The sequence below is a fragment of the Apis mellifera genome, linkage group LG12, assembly GCF_003254395.2.
Source record: "Apis mellifera strain DH4 linkage group LG12, Amel_HAv3.1, whole genome shotgun sequence".
Classification (NCBI taxonomy): Eukaryota; Metazoa; Arthropoda; class Insecta; order Hymenoptera; family Apidae; genus Apis; species Apis mellifera.
The window spans coordinates 2,510,347-2,530,048 of record NC_037649.1 but is presented as its reverse complement, the minus strand read 5'-3'; the positions used below and the strand labels follow the sequence as shown (position 1 = coordinate 2,530,048).

The 19,702-nt window shown below is 17.7% G+C and overlaps 1 protein-coding gene across 1 annotated transcript in view; it reads left to right on the top strand.

The window, feature by feature from the left end:
- The first annotated feature begins 756 nt into the window (after positions 1 to 756).
- Positions 757 to 19,702, top strand: part of LOC100576840 — a 29,439-nt gene continuing 10,493 nt past the window's right edge. The window contains exon 1 of the mRNA XM_006559268.3: positions 757 to 1,081. Within this exon, the coding sequence (XP_006559331.1) occupies positions 1,048 to 1,081 (34 nt within the window). The 5' untranslated portion in view covers positions 757 to 1,047. The remainder of the gene's footprint in view (positions 1,082 to 19,702) is intronic.

The following is a 19,702-nucleotide window of genomic DNA, read 5'->3' as shown; positions in this document are numbered from 1 at the left end:
TATATATATATATAAACTAAAACTTTTCATTAAAAATAGTTAAAATTATTATGAGTTATAATTTATTACATTACAAAGCTAATGAAATTTTTTATTTTCGTTTAAAATCTTTTTTGTAAAAAGAATTTATTTTTCAATGTTTGTTGTTTGTTTCTTTATTAACCAATCTTAATAAAATTTTCAGATAAAAATTTAGAAAAAAAGTTTAAAAAATAACTCGTTTGTATTTTTTTCGCAATTCCATAAAAAAATTGCAAATTTTTCAAGATTTTTTTATATTTTATTTAATAAATTAATCTCTCTGATTTCTCAAAATAATTAAGTCAAATTTTTAAAAAATTATTTTTTTTTTTATTGTCTTTTTTGAACCATTATAAGTTTACAATCAACTTTATAATTACAAAAATGAAACTAAACAAATTTTAATCAAAAGCAATCCGTTTCGAATGATTCGAGGACAGTATGATCTACATTTTGCAAAAATCCTAAATTTATAATGACAAAAAACGAAACTAAAGAAATTTTAATCAAAATTAACCTGTTTCGAATGATAGTACTTTTTCTTTTATATTTGCAAAAATCTTAAGTATAATTATAAAAACGTAAAAAAATTTTAATCAAAATCAATCCATTTCGAGTGATTCAACGACATCATCCTTTCCCCTATATTTTGATAATGTCTAATCTAATGTTCCAAGTCGCAGAGAGGGTGTCGTAGGCGGAAGTGCCGCGAGGATGCGCAAAATGAATCAACCGGTCCTAGCCGCAGTCCTCGCGCGACTTTCGTCCCGAGTGCGTCGTCTATTTGCGCTCCTCTTGAAAAACGATCTTCGTCTTTCCGCGATTTATCACGGCGAATATTTCGAGTGACTTTCATTTAACAAGATCGTATAGAATTATAATAATAATCTTCGATATTGCAATTTTCTTAAACGAGAAAGACAATGAAGAAACTTAATTTACGAAGAATTTTATTGATGGAAATTTTATGTGAAGGGGTGAAAAGTGAAGAAAAAGTGCGGGAAGAGCTTAAAATACACATACGTGATGCAAATACGTATGGCAGAATCAATTGAGCGAGGTAATAGGTTAGGATAAAGAGTCTAATTACTATGTTTTCCATTTCAATTATTGGACAATCAATTCTTAATTTTCTTAAAATTTTGAAAGGAAATGTGAAGTATTTAAATTTAATGAATTTAATTGTATGATTACAATTTAATAATAATTTAATTTAATAAAACAGAATATTTTTGGAATAGAGTCTTTATTTGTCTATATAAATATCTGTTAATAAATATTATTGCAAAGCATTGGTTTTTTTTTAAAATATACAAAATAATTATTGAGGATATTATTCAAAATTTACTTGTTTTATTAAATAAAAAATAAATAAGTAATTTATTTATTTTTGTTATAGTTGTCTTATATTTATAAATAAAATGAACCCGAGATTAATAAAATAAAGATTTCATTGTATTAATTAAATTGCAATATTAAAAATAATAATTGCTATAAAATATTAATATTAATAATTATAAAATATTAATTTTTTATTATTATAAAAAATTAGAAATAGATAATTATTATCGAAATGTGATAAAGATTTTCTTTTATGTCTTAATTAATATTTTTTAAATTTTAATATAAAGAAAAAATATAGAAGAACAATTAATAACAAATTTGTACAAATTTTTATAAAAATCATAATGCATAAAAAAATTATTTTCAAATTATAAAAAATTTTTCAGGTTTTATCATTAAATTTTTCTTAAATGAATTTACTCTAATTCGTAAAAGAATTCGTATGTATATGTTTAAATATACAGTTTTTCTATCGTAATGAAGTTAATATATTGATATCATGTTGATTATTAGATTTTTATGAAGAATAAAGTAAATAAAAATATATTTAAAGCGAATATGAATTAAATGAAATAATTCTGTAAAAGAAAGATTGAAAATATAAAAAATTTTTTGTGTGATATAATTTGTGTACTTTTTTTTTGTTATATTTTTAGAATATCTTTTTTTAAAAAATATATGAAATTTTTTTTCTTATGAAATATCTCAAGAATATTGGATATAACAAAAGTTACATTTCTTTTTTTTGTATTTACAAAATTGATTAATTATTATATAATTATATATAATTATAATATCTAAAAATTTGATAAGTTTTTATATATATAATTATAATTTTAGAGGATGAAATCTTTCTTCCTTTAAAAATAAGATAGTTAATGATAAATAATACGATCTTTTAATAAATAAATAATGAATTATATTTATTAATGTGAATTGTCAAAATTTTAAATACAATTTAATTCAAATAATCGTTTATTAAATAATTATCTGTTTTTAATACGTTATTATTATTTATTTATTTATATTACATTAATTATCTATTTATATATATAAGAATAAAAAATGATATAAGTGAAGTCTGACTAAAATGAAGTTAATAATTATTTGTTTAATTATAATTATAGAATACATTTAAAAAAGTTTCTGATTAAGAAATAATTGATTAACAAATTAAAATATAATTAATATAATTAAAATATAAATTTCAGTTTTCGTTAAAATAAATTAATTAAAATAATATTTACATATTTAATTTGTAGATATAATTTAGGAAGTTATTCTAATATTTATTAATTTTAATAGTATTTATTAATTTAAAATAATTAATTTAAATGTAAATTTTAATGAATTTTAGAAGGCAACGTGTTTATTTAAATATGAATTCACTGTTTTTAACAAAATACCGACTTAAATAAATATATAATAAAATCTGCTAAAAAGTGGAAAGAGGTGTATTTAAAATACTTAAATTTGAAACAAATATTTTAATACAGAAAATATATATATAATAATTGAAAAAATTTTAGACAAATTAATTAGAAATTTATTAAAAAAAATTGTTGTTTTTCTTATATATATTTGTATATAATATAAATAATAAAATATATGAGAATATATAAATAATTATTACAATTTTTGAACCATGGTAATATAAAATATGTATATGTAATGAATTCATATTTTGATGATAAAAAAAAAAATTTTCTTTTCTCTATAAATGATCAAAATTTTATTCTCGAAATTCGAAAATAAAAATTCAAAATTTTTTTTTTTCTTTTTCTTTCTAAAAATCTTCGTATATTATGAAATTCGTTAAACTTAAATTTATAATTTAACGTTAACGTAAATGTAACGTTAACAATAACAACGTTATTTTTTAAGCTATCAATTCTCAATCGTTTCATGAATGTATTATTACAATTAATTAATCCATTAAAAGCATATAAATATGTAAAATTATTATTTTTCTATTGAAATAACATTACTTGAAATAATTTAATATATAATTAGCTGAATATTTTTCCTTTAATAATCTAAAAAAAATTGTATAAAAAATTGATCCCTTATTATAAAATTTAAAAAAAAATGAAGTCATCAATATTTTCTTAGTTTAGATTAGTTTCTCAGAAAGCAATTTATAATTTTTCAAGCTATTATATGATTACTCAGAATTGAAGTTAACATTGAAAATAAATAAAAAAATAATTATTTTTAGATAAAATAATTTTTCATTATAATGCATCGCATAAATGATCGCACGTATTATCTAGTTACATCTCGTGTACCATCACTTTTGTTTTAGGCTTATATATATATATATATGTTCGCGCTCACAATAGTGGTGGATGGAAGCTTAATTTGGTATATATACATAGAATGCTCTTCGACAAATGTCATGGTACAAGTGGTATATTTTCTTAACGATAAGTGGAGTGTATTATAGTGCGGTATGCGTGTTTATACGAGACCCAGTATCTCACAATGTCAAGTTATCGTGTCCGACGGTCAAAATACAATGCGTAGTTACAAGAAAACTATTTGTCATATCCGGTCGTTAAAGTAATGGACATGTTCATAACGAAGTGTTAATTAAATATAATTTATCTTAATTTTTGATAAAGATTCATTCCCTTAGAAATTCTTTTTTCCAGGGGATTATTAATGGGAAGGAACGTGGATTTTCAATGGAGTTCAAAAATAACCAATAAGATCGTAGTCAAAATTTGTTTACTTGCAATATCTCCAAATTCGAGGAAATTCCTCGAATTAAACTAATATTATATAAAAATCCGATGATAATCAAGAATTTAGAATATTAGAATATTTAGAATTTATCGTATGTCATAATTCTCGCTCATAGGATGATAAGCTGTCTGCAATATGTTACCGTTTGATTTGGAATTATGTTGGATTCCTGCTAGACTGAGATATCTTAAATTATATACAAATTCAAATATAATTTTCTCAAAAGCAATCTTAGGCAGCATCGTCTTAGAAAGATTTTTCTTTAGTTTAATGACCAGTGATTAAAAATAATGGGAGAAGATTTCATGTAGAGGATTTCTCAGAATACGTATGCCATTTATGATTGCGAACAATTCTTTTTTATTTTTATTTTTTCTCCGTGTAATATTATAATATATTAACAAAATTAAACAACTGAATTAATAATCAAAATAAATTTAAAATTTAAAAATTCAATTATAATATCAATTATGATTTCTCTATTTTTCAAGAATTCAAGTAGCATAAAATTTTAAAATCGATTTTAAAATTTCTTCAATTTTAAAGAATTTCAAAGTTTTTATAATATATCTTATCCTTATTTTTATTTAATTTTAAATTAAAATAATATCTATTCATATTTCTTTTCAATTTTAAAAAATTAAATTTTCAAATTATTTATAATTTGTTTTTTATCAAATAATTTTAGAATTAGCAATTTACTTATAAAAAATCTAATTTCGAGAGCAAATTTTTAAATTTATTTGTATTTTAATATATAATAAGTAAATTATACTTTTTTTCAATTTCATGAAATTTATATTTTTAAATATTCATATTTTTTTCAACTTTAAGAATATTCCAATAAAATCTAAAAAAATATTCATCTTGAAAATAAATTTTTAGATTAAAATAAATAATTTATTTATTTGTTCGACATTTACAATTTTATAAAATATATTTTAAATATTTATATTCTTTGACCAAATAATCTAAAAAAACATTTAAATAAAATCTAATAAAATCAAAATAGTATATTTTAATTTAAATAAAAAAAGAAATAAATCCAAGGAAACAATTAAAATAACTCAACTCAAAAAACAGAAATATTTTCTTAAGAAAATACTATTTCATTTAATATCTAACAATAAATCACAATAATATTATTACAAGTATTATTCACACAGATTTAAGTGAAATTTATTTCAAATAATAATTAGTATAGTAGATAGCAATATCATTCATAAAAAACTATAAACAAGATATCCCGCATTCTAATGAAAAGATATGCAAGATATATTCTTTTTACATTCTAGCATCTTACGATTTTAGCTAAACGATTTTTGAAGAGATATCTTATTTATGACATCTCATAAACGATGTCTTGCTGCGTAAAATATCTTTGTAATAAGTCTTTGTAATAAAGAGGTTAATAGAAAACTCATTCCTAAAATAATTTTCGAAATATTAAGAAATTTATGTAATAATCGTGTAATAATGTCAGAAATAATAATAGATATAAACATTTGATGCTGCATTAAGAAAATTTTCATCGAAATAAAATAACAAATAATAATAATAAATTACAAGTAATTTATTTTATGAAATAAATCATTTAATTGCAATTACACTTATTTAGCTTTCGTATAAAATATTTGTATCATTTAAAAAATAAATTCTTTATTAAATAATTTCAAAAAATTTTTAAAATAATACAATTTAAAAATTCCTTATAACTTGGTTCAATACTCAATACGTATACGTAAATTCATATATAAATTCAACATCTTCAAAAATCAAAAAAACGATAAATGAAATAATGATGGCCGCCAAGATCTCAGCAGCCTTCAGAGCAACTATAGTCAGTATTTCAATAAATTGACTCGAATACCCTCGCTTAGTTTGGTATCGCAATTTCGAGCGCAAGTTTACTCGGTCTCTTCGCTGTTTCGCGAAAGGAATTTATATGCAAATGGTCGCGCTTCAGGTCGTCAGAAAGAAGAGAACACTTTTTATCAACGAGCAATCCTGCAATTGACACAAAAATGAAAAATGGTAATCGACCGAAGAAAAATTCTTGATTACGTTGAATCGTTTCAAAAAACGAATTGTGAAACATTGAAAAAGGAATGGAAAAAAAAAATTTAAAAAGGAGTATTTTATTTATAAAACTTTGAAAAACCGATTGAAAATGGACATCTATGAAAAAATAAAAACTTTGATAGAAGAATCAATATCGAGAAATGATTGTGAATGTAAGACTCCTTATATTTATAAGTAGATTCTTGCATTATTATCATATTAATTTATAGTATATGTAGGGTAAATAAAGGATTAATTTTCAAATAAAATAAGAAATATTTAATAATAATAATATGTACGTAATATATATAATATACATAAATTCATGGGACTTTTCTAATGATAAAAATGATACAAAGTTGGCATACAAAAATAGCCATTGAGGTTAATTTATTAAATTATAATCAATTTAAGTTTGCATTAAGAAAAATAAGATGAAAATAAAACTATGTATTTTATACTCTATCTTCTGCTCAATCTTCTATCTTAATATGCAAGACATATTTTCAATTGACAAGACAAATCGATTATTTATTTAAACTCAGTGAATTACAATATCGTCACGAGACATTTATGATTGGTTACTATTTTTCATTAATAACTCAAAACAAAATTTTTGTAAAAGGAAAAAAATTACTTGAAATTACCATCTCTTTATAAAATATCATAAAGAATTGCGTTTTCTTGTAATCAATCGAATTCGTAATTTTTTTTCATCATTAGCTTTGTCTTAAATTTTTTAAAAACAAAAGGGCCATTTCTACTTTTTCTATTACACACATATAATCCATATATTTTTGTCTTTTATTTTCTTTTATACTTCTTACTTTATACTTCTCTTTCGTTTCTCTCTCTCTTTTTTTTTCTCTCTTCCTTTCATGTTTTTATTTCATTGTTCTATTCATATATTATTTAATTATTCCCTATATTTTATCATTTTTTCATATTATAATACAAATTATAATATATATTATAATACAAATAATATTATAATTCATATTCATATTATATGCATATATAAAATATTAGTATATTCATGAAATACATTTGGAGGATGATTTTATACGCCTCAAATGCAAACAAATGCAAAAGTTGGTATAAAAATATCGGTTAAGATTTATTAAGTTATAATTGATATAAATCTGCATTACATAAAATAAAGAGAAACAGTAAGAGATAGAGTTACTTACTTATTCTAGAGTTATTACTTATTCTCTTTAAAATTATAAAATATTCATATATAAATTTTATATGTGAATATATATCATATATAAAATGAATTTGCATAAAAAAATGTATAAAAAAATTTAAAATAATACTATTAAATAATTTAAAGCAACACAGACAATAAATTTAATACTTAAAATCTTTTACTTCTATTAAAATCAATTATAAACATATGAAAATAAAAAGTTATTCGTGCAGAAAATATTTCAAAAAATATTTCATTTAAAATTCAATTTATAAAATTAATTTTAAAATTTAAGAAAAGAATTAATTTTTATATCCTTCAAAAAATTCAATAAGTTTATATATAATATAAATTTTATTAATCATAATTGATAAATATATAAATATAACCATAATTGATAATAATATAATTATAAATCACATCGTAAAAATTGCGATTCGATATATCAGTATTAAAATTGAATCTTATTAACGAAAATCCAGATCTAAAAAAGAATATCTAAAGAATATATCTCTGATCAAAGAAGATTCTTATCATTTTTAAATCCGTGATCCTATTTCATTTTTAAATTTATATATTTTATTACAAATTTTTATTTCTTATTGGTATAAATCCGATTATAATTCATGCTGTTGTCTACTAGTTTAATTGAAATGTCACCAGTTCTTATAATGTTGTATCAAATAAAACCTATTCATGGACTTATTATTTTGATTTATATATGTATAATTTATGTTAAATATTAAGAAATGGATAATGAATATATATTTATATATATTATATAACATGAATATATTAATTTATATTTTATATGAGAAACAATTGAAAATTAATAATGATCAATATATATATCAATATATATCGATATATGCGTTATCAATTCAACATTAAATGAAAACAGCATTAAAATTACTGGAATCATTGATTTATATTTGATATCAATTTTATATATTATACACATATTATGCAAATGATAAAGATTATAAGGAAATTTTGATTTCAAAAATTAGTAATTAAGAAGTTTGAAATTTGAGAATAGTAATACAATTATAAAATTGTTGAATACCAAAATAGACATATATATATAATAGATATTAATAAAAGTAATTATAATTAAATGAAAATTAAAATTTATAAAAACTTTTTTATAAAATAAAATTTTTTTCTTATCATTTATTATATAAATAAATATAATAAATACATTTGAAAATTTAAATTCTTTTTTTTAATATTCTAAAATTAATTTCTAAAATTATTTTAATTTAAAAAAAATATAAATTAATATGAACAAACATAAAATAAAGATGAAGATTTATTAAATTCTAATAACAAAAAGAAAATGAACGATTTATAGTATAAATAATTAAATATAATTAAATGTATAAGATATTAATATATAAAGAAAAGATCGATTATAGAGTAAAGTAAAAAAAACACAAAAATTAATTAGTATACAAAAACTTTAAGATTTATTTATTAAGTTATTGAAATTAAGCAATTGAAATTTTACATTGAACTAAATGAGACCAAAATATAATGAAACGATTTTATTTGTGTTTTGTTTTATTTAATGACACAAAAATTGTTCATAATTTAAACATAAATTATTAAGATTTCAACTAATATTTTTAATAAGTTTAATACTTATTTCAATTTCTAGATTCGGTTCTCTGTCTCAAATGTATTAACACTGTGTAACTAAATATAATAAATAAATATTGCATAATAAATATTGCTTTTCAATATTATAAAATTTTTTTAAAATAAAATAATAAAAAACTTTGTCATTTCTGTCAGTTAATAATTTTTAATACTTATTTGCTACATAATTACAATGTCACTTTTTAATATAGAATGATTATTTAATTTTCGACACAGAATAATTAATTACTCTATTAATTTAATAATAATTAAATAATAAAATCTTAATTTTTATTATTTAAAATTTTATGATTTATTTATCATTATGATTAATATAATGCATATACAGAAAATTTATATTTTCTGTATATGCATTATATTAATAAAAATATTATAAATTTATATTTATAATATATAGAAAATTTTCTATATAAAGAAAAGAATTGGAAATTACAGTAATTTTATTTAATTGTCGCAATTTCTGTTTAATTATTATTGATTTATCTCTAACAACTTTTCTAGAAACTAACATACTAAATACTAATACTAAAAGTTCTTTTTCAAGTATGTTATATAAAAACATTAAATGCCTATCTTGAATATTTTTTTCTATTTTATTCGTATGTAGATATTTAAATAAATTTTTACAAATATAATTAGGAAAATAAAATTAAAATAAATTAAATTTTATTTCATTTTTTAAATATCATAATATTTTTCTTGGAGTTTTTTTTTTATATCATTTACATATTTGTAAATTTTCTATATTTAAATTTTCCATAAATACATAATCTTCTATATTTCTTATTCATTTTATAAGAAATGTTTTTTGTTGTTTTTTAATATATTTAAAGAGGAAGAAATTGTCAACAATTTTCAGAATATTTACATTTCCTTAATTATTATCCAGTTCAGTTTATCCAATCATGTAAACTATAAATAGAAAATACTGAAAATATTAAAAATAGTAATTAAAATATTTTTATTTAATAAGATAATATTTCAAAATTTTATTTCTAATTTTATATACAAATACATATAAAATACATAATTTTAAAAATTATATAATTTATTATATATGAGTTGGAATTATTAATTGAAATAATATATTTACAAGATATATTAATGTTTGAAATAATATTTTTTTGAATATATTTTTATAGGTTTAAAGTATTAAATTTCATCAATATATTCTATGAATCTTTAAATAAGCAAAAATTTATATAAAAAAATTGTTTAAATAATTTAATGCTTTTTAAAAAATTATAAACAAAAATATCAAATTTGAAAAAAATTTTAAATTAAGTGATATTTATTATTACTAATATTTATATATAATTTTATGTGAATTGTATTTATAATCTCTAATTATTATAATCTTTAATAATATTAATTTTTGTTATTACCGTTATTTGTATTTTAATACTAATTATTACTACTGATACTAATTTAAATATTAATGAGCTTTTCATATCACATTTATATTGCAGTAATCGCATTTGTTATTATTTCCTTTCAATTCTTGTTTATTATTGTTTATTTAATTTTTTTATATTTTTTTTAATTTTTTTAAATCTATATTTATAATATGATATTTTTCATTTATTTAAACCTATAAAATATATTAACAAAATATTAGCATTTAGCATTTTAAACTTGTTTGGAACAGTTTGTATATATTTAATAATTATTTCAATTAATATTAAAATTAATAATTAAAATAATATCCAAGAAAAACAAATATTATTATTCTCAATCAAAACAAATATCTTCAAACGAATATAAATTTAAATAATTTATAATCTTCGTTTAATATTTATTAATTATTATATATTTATTAAATATTATTTTATCTATTTATATTTATTATATAGTAATGTATATATTTCAAACAAAAATCAATATGATATCAATTAAACTTTAATATGGCTTCATAGCAAGTCTTGTGAAACTAAACAATTTCTCCATTAAAACTGATGAAAAATATATATATATATGTACTACTATGTACTATGTATATATATTTTATATGTACTATTATACATACTATTTACATTATCAGATTTTTTCTAATTTTAGTCACACATTCTTAAGATTTGATTCTTTTGTTTATTACAATATTGTGCATTAAAAAAACATAACATATAAAATGAAAAGATATGTATAACAAAATATACATAAAAATTTTTTCCTTGCAGTTGATGTAATCTAAAAATAGCACTCAATCACAGATGTTTTTCAATGTATTTTGTATGTAGAATATTGAATTATTATATAATATATAAATTCAAATAAATATAATATTAGTTTAAAAAATGAGGGAATCACTACATCATCAAATATTTTAAATTATCTTTAGAATTCTATATATATATTGAAATTTAAAATCTCATGTCACATTTTATATTCTCTAAATATTTACAAAATTTACATAAAACCATAAAATTAAGATGTAAATAATTTCATTTATTGAATATTTGTTAAAGAACTTTTGAAAATTGACATTTTATTATTTTACAGATTAAATTAGAAATAATAAAATTATAGTTTTATAAAAATGTTATTAGTTGATAAATCATTCGTTCTTATTATTCATAATGTTACAAATTAAATAATATTAATAGCTTTTTAAATACTACTGATACAAATATGCCTCTATTTTTATTAATTTTACATGAAAATAAATGATTATTTTAAACCAATGTAATATACTTTAAGGAAATTCATTCTCTGAAAATATTTCTATTTTTTGTTTCACATATTATTATATTATTCAGTATTCAAATGTTGTGCAATAGTTAATCGAGTATTATTTTATTTAAATATTACGAAAAACGTTAGAAAATACTGTAATAAAATATAATTATATGTAATCAAATAAAATAGATTATATTTTTAAAATATATCTCTCATAATCTTCTAGTTGATCATGACATTAATCATAACATTTATATTCTTTAAAAAATGAAATTCTAAAAGCTCGTTTTTATATTAAAATGCTAAATGAAAGTGCGTTGTAAGTGTGTGTTTTTATACGTGTACATAAAATTCAGCTAAGTTCTTAAGTTCTTAAAAGGTAATAAATTTAACTAGATTTTATTGAAATAAAAACAAACGTTATGAAAAAAAGATAATCAAATAACATAATAAATAAATGTTGTATACTTATTGGTTTTTTATAGTTATTAATAGTTATTTTATAGTTATTAATAAAATATTTTCATGAACATTCATATAAATGTTATGATCTTTTTTAAAATATAAAATTTTTCTATAATTTTATTATATATTTTAACAAAATAATCAGTTGCAAACATAATAGATACTAATAGATAATAATATATATATTTATTATATATATATTAGATTATAATTATATACACATACACACATACATACAATTTATTTTAATACATATTTTGCAATTATTAAATTATTTTTATAATAAATCAATACAATTATAATAATTATAATAAATCAATATGGAGAATATCAATATTCTATATTAAAATTATAAAATTATTTAAAAATTATTAACAATATTTAGAAATGTTTTGAAAATTTCAAGAATAACTTATCACTAAAAAATAAAAGTGAATAAATTGACAATATTATCAAAAACAAAATCTAATACAAGCAAATGAATAAAAATAAAAAAGATTATACGATAAAAAGTATAATAAATTTGTTCCTATGAAAAAATCTTATAGTATAATGAACCAAGAGACATAATAAAAAAAAAAGAAAAAGAAGTATTGAATTGACGTTAATGAAAGTGAAACCTTAAACGAATTCTCTGAAACTCAATCAATCCTTTGAAGAAAGAATGAAACATAGTTTATAAAACAGAAGAAAAGATTGGAAACAAAATTTTTTAATTGAATGAAAGATATTTTAATGTATGTAATAAGCATATTTCTAATGAAAGTTTTGAAAAATTTTCAAACTATATTATATTCTAAAATAAATTTGAACTAATATAGATTATATTCTAGTACTCATAATATATTCTATATTAGTCCAAAAATTATTTTTTAAATTTTTTATAGAAATAATTTATCTTTGAAGTGATATAAATATTTCATAACAAAAAATAAATAAATGTAATTTTCAATTAAATGAATTAATTATTTAACACTTCAGAAAAATTTTTTTTATTTATTATTTGAATTCGATCAAATTAATAGATCTCATGTTATATATTATAATTATTTATCAAATAATAATTAATATTATTTGAAATAATTATTTTAAAATAATATTTGAACTAAATTTCAATAGCTTTGAGTAAATCTTTCATGCTATATCCAGAATCAAAATTGAACTTTATTAAAACAATTTTTTTAAATAATCATTCAAATAAAATCATATTTTACTTTTTATTTATTGTATTATTTTATTATATTATTATTTAAATATATTTAAATTACTGTTATATTAATTAATTATTATTATTGTATTAATTGTTATATATTATATTAATTAATTATTATGTTAATAATTGTATTAATATAATTAACATACATATATATACATAAATAATATTATTTAAAAGATAAATTTATATACGTGATATTTAAATACGTGTTATTTAATTTCAATAGAAAAATATAAAGATGTTTCTCTACAATGAAATATTTTTTTCACATAAAACTTTTATTATCCAAGATTATTTTTTTTTACTTTAGATTAAAATTTAAGTTTCTTTTTCTTGATTTTTGTACTCCTTGATCTGAAATAAAAAGTATATATTTCATGTTATTATATAAAAATATGTATTATTTGTTATTTTTTATCTTCTTTATTATCATATTGAAATAATTATTTGAATTATAATAATTTATTTGCAAACATTTTTATTTTATATAAATATATTTTTTATTTGAAATAATTAAGCAACAATTTGATGATTTTGTTTGAATAAATTAACTTTTGATTATAATAAAAATAAAAATAAAAATAAAAAATTAAAATCGTAAAATTTAGAATTAAAAAATTTTTTTTCATTCTCTCATTGTAACTATATTTGTTTATAAAATTATTAATTATTAATTATTAATTTTCGTTTCAAAGTGAAAAAAACATCTATATTGTGATAAATCTATAATTGTAGCAATTGTAAAAATTGTTTTATTATATATATATATATATATATATATATATATATATATATATATATATATATATATATAATATTGACAAATATTATTGTGAGCTTATATGCATAAAACATTTTAAGAAATATTTAGTTCTGACACATATATTTTTAACAATATTGTGATTTTTATAAGAAATGATTAAGATTATATTGATTAATGAATTTATTTCAGATTATTATTGATTAATGAATTATTGATTATTGAATTTAAGATAAAGAATTATTTTATTTCAAAATTAAAACATAATAAAATAATTAGAAAAAATTTTCTTATTTAAATAAACTAATATCTGATTATTTTAAATAACATTTTGTCAAATAAAATTATATATTAATATATAATATATTATTCCAAATAATAAATAATATATTATTAAAAAAATTTTTTTCATCATTTGCGCATTTTATTTTTAAGATTTTAAGATAAAAATTTGAAAAATTATTGATTTATTTTTAATTCTCATTCACATATTCAGTTTTTTTTTCAAATTTCATTAAGATTTTTTCACAATTTATTATTTAATTTTACAAATTTAAAAATTATAATTTTATATGTTAAATAGATTTTATATGTGTTTATATGCTATTATATGTTAAATAAAATAATCAAATTGACTTGATAATTCTTTATAAAAAAAATTGATTCTTTAAATTATATTAAAACATATCTCTTCATTTTATGAATAAATAAAAAAGATTTTAAAAAAATAAAATAAAGAATGGGAATGAAATTCTGATTAGAACACTCCGTATGTAAGCCGAATAAAATCTTATAAATATTAAAATATTATTGAAATATTAATAAGATTTAGATCGCTTTGATTATTAATGTGGAAAAATAAAATTATAAAAATTTTATAAAGATAAAGAAGATACATGTGACAAAAGACAAAAAGAGCTTTTGATACTCAATCTTATTTTAAATATTATTTTTCATATTTCATATAATATTTATTTGAATTATCATTAATTATAAAGTTAAAACTAAAAGAAATTTTTCAACTTTTAAATTATATTCATTTAAGTTGCAAAAATATTTCATAGACACAGATAAGATTGGAAATACAGAACAAACAGAGAGAAAATGAAAAGATTCATAAAGAGATGAAAAATGTCTACATGCGTTATTACATTGCGTTACATGATACATTTCTGCGTTATCATTACGTGTTACCATCTTTTCTATTATTATTCTCTAGCTTTTTCTACCATGGAATATTACACATGAAATATTATACATCGAGTTCTCATTTTCTTTTTTTACAATACTTTCCACCAATATACCAACTTTTCGAATTTTTTTTTCATGTAGTGATTTCTTTAAAAATTGAATGAATATAAAATTTTATGAAAAATTAAAGAAACGATAAAGAAAATCGATAAAATATTTCCTCAATAAAGAAAATAATCATATTCATAATATTCATAATATATTAGACTTATAAAATGTATTCGTTGTATCTTATATATATTTTTATTGTGAAAATAATAAGAAGAAACAAATTATGATATTCGTGAAATAGAATAAAATATTCTATTCACATGCATATAAATTTATTGAATCGAATAATTCATTATGTTTTATTTTAATAAGAAAGAATGTGATATTGTTGATTTAATAAAAATTAATAATTAATTAAAATAATTTATTTTAGAATTAAAACAGATACAAGTTATTTAAAACATTAATAATTTATTTAATAAAATATTTTTTTAAGAAAATGTGAAGAAAATATATTTGTTATAAATTTTTTTTAAATAATGAATATTTAAAAAATATTTAAAGAAAAGCATTTTTTATGCTTAAAGTTAGTAAAAAAATAATTTTTCACTAAAAATATCATTTGTCACACATAATGATAATAAGAAAATTATATTAAATCTTATTAAATCCTTATTTACATCTTTAAATCTAATTACATCTAATTACAAAATATAGCATATTTTTATTATAATATTTTAGACTTTTATAAAATTTTATCAATAAAAAATTAAATATTTTAAAGGTTTTTGGAAATTATTAAAGAAATTCATTATCATATATTAGATTATGAATAAAAACTTAAAAATTTGTAATAAATGTTAGATCGTATATTTTAATAATTTCATAATAGATCTCAAAATGAAAAAATAAATGAAAAAGAAATAGAATTTTAAAACAAAATGATAATTTTATAAAAATAAATTATATTTATATTTTTACTTATATATATCAAATATAATGTATTTAAATTTTTTAAAATTTTTCTCAATTTTAATTTTTCTTTTTATTAATTTTTTGAATGCAAATTTAACATTTCATTTTACCAATATCTATAATTAAAGATTAAATTTAGAATAAAAATTACATATTTAATATTATTATGACAGCTGCAGAATGATGAATTTTAAATGGTTGCGACAGTTACAATGCGATATTTCAAGACTACTTAATAAATACTAGGATCTTAAACAAGATCGCATTTCCAGATAACGACAAAACAAGAACATCTGTGAATCGTTATTCGATACTTTAATAAAAATAATTTGAAATAGTTTGAAACAAAATACTAAAAATTTAAATATTTCTATAATGTTTGAAAAAAATATTATTTATAAATTATTTCATTTCATTTTATTTAACGTTTAAATTATGAACAAACTATGTTGCATCGCAATAATAAAAGAATCATAAAACTATCAAGTTTAATAATTAAAATCTTTCAATTTTTTTAAATACTAAATTTTTTTATGATGAACAATAATTCTTACAGAAATAAGTGGCACATCATATTTCTTGTTCACTACTATATTAACATGCATTTTCGAAATCCAACATAATTTCTGATTTTATTTTATTTTGCAAATCCTTTTCATCGTATGTCATTTCAGGTTGTCTAAGGATAATTGAGGGACAGGAAAGTTATCTTTTATTTCTTTTTATCAATTTTAATCTTCTTTCGTACAATCGAATTTTGAACCAAACTTTTTTACAATCTTTCTATCAATTCATATGTCATTCTAAACAACATTTTCTAACTTCAAGTTTTAGTAGAAATCTTCTGAAAAAAAATTAGTAATCAGACAGCCATCAACAACAAGTGAAAATAAAAATCTTTTATTTTCAATTTTACACAAATGAATTATAATATTTACACTTTAAACGAGTCATAAATCGTTAATTCAAAGTGTGACTCAATATATCATATATTTTATTTATCAAACATTATTAAAAATGGGATAACAGGAAAATAATATAACAGGAAAAATCTTATGTTTAATTTGCATACGTTTAGATTAATTTTTTAATATATTTATCTTAATATACAATAATGTGATTTGAATTCCTTCGCGTCAATAAACAAAATATCTCGCAATGTCTATCATGATATGCTTTGGATGAAATATCTTGTAATGCAATATCCTTCATACGATGATGTGTACAAAATATCTCATAACGCAAAATCGTTCATATGATATTAATCGATATATTTTGCCTTCTAATAAAGACGCATATTTTGTTTAAAAATTCATAAAATTATTTATATAAAAAGAAAATTTCATTTATAAATGTGAAAAGGATTAGAAATATCTTGCTTTTTTTAATTCATTTTTCTATTAATAGAATGATTATTGCTAAACTCATATCTATATTACTGTTACATTCACTGTCATTAATAATGTAACTTTTAAATAAATAAATTGTCATAACATAATATTAAAATTTATGCAATACTTGAGAAAGATCATTATGCATTATCATCGCCAAAAGTGATTGATGAGTGACATTTAGACAATGATATAGATATTGAAAAATGGTATGAGATATCTCGTTCAAAGTATATCATGATTGATGATGAGATATTTCGTTCATTGATATGAAAACGTTAATATATTATATTGTACTATAAAAAATTAAATTTATTCCATATTCGAAATATTATTATTTAAATTTCTTATGTTTTATTAAAATACTTATTTCAAAGTAATATTTATATAAATTGAATATGTAAATATACATTGTATATTTAGGAATAATATTTTTATGTAATGTTATATAAATATTATCAAAAAAAAGTTTATTCGCAAAATCTTAGATCAAAGAAATAAAAATATTTATTTCTATTTACCAATATCAAAAATATATTTTTCTTATCTCTGCATATTAAGTGAAAAAAATATGTGCAATTGATTCACAATAAAAAATAAAAATTTCATATACTTATTCATTATACATATTTCATATACTTTCTTATTTTATAAAAAGAAATTCAATTAATTCAAAAATTTTTATTGTAATGAAAGTTTATGTATAGAACATGAAGGATTATATTTGAAGGAATTTTTTTTAAATTCCAAACTTTCAAAGTTTTACTGTCTTTTCGTACTTTTAAAATTCTAAATTCTAAATGAAATTTTGTAATTTAAAATTTTATTTTTTCTTACACTATTATTATACATTATTATACATTATTATATTTGAAAAATAATATTATTATGTTTGATATAAAAATAAAAATAAGGATTAAAATTTTGAGTATTGATTTCATTTTCTTCAAATAGTATTTCATATAAAAAAAATTTCATCATATACAAGATATTAATATATTATTACTTGAAACATTTTTCGATTTTAAACTTCAAAGAAAATGCAAAAATTAATACATAAAAAATATTAAGTGAAATTTTATTAATTAAATTAAAGCAATTTAAGTTTCTTTTAGATTTAGAAACAAGACAAATTCAGAATATGATATCAGTATGATGAAGATAAAATTATTTTATTTTATCTACATAAATCTAAATTTGCTCAACCAAGCATTATTTATTTTTGTGTAAATTTTTATGTTTGTTTGGTTTTTAAAATTAATCCTTCGGAAATATTTCACAAATATATAATTATTTCTATATTTAAGATTATGTAATAAATACAAATTTAAGACATAATAAATATAATAATACATAATACATATGTATATAAATATAAGAATAAAATAATAAAATATGATTATTTTCATTCTTTCATTTCATCAAAAAATTATTGCTTTCTTTAATTATATTTAAATAAAAATAAAAATCTATTTTATATTTTATATTTATTTTTCTCTATTCTAATCTAATTTAATCTAAAGTCAAAGTAAGAAAATTTTTATAATTAAATTTAGATTCAATATATAAAAATACGTAAGAAATCTTTTCATTCTTAAACAAAAAAATTCATTCATCAACTTTTTTGTATGTTTACATTACAATTTTTTCCATTAATTTATTCAATTCATTTTCCATAAAAATGATTTGAATTTGTAAAAAAAAAATTAATTGCAGTTAAAATTAGCTAGCTTTTGTTATTAAATAAATACATATGTAAAATTTAAATAAATTATTTAAATAATAAATTTAAATAATTTCAATAATTTCGAGAAAAAGTGTTCTATTTTATTTTTGACTGTATATAATCTTATAATATATAATATATAATCTTATAATTATCTTTCTATTACATGTACTTTATATAACGTAATTATATATAGCTTCTAATGATATTAAATTAATTTAAA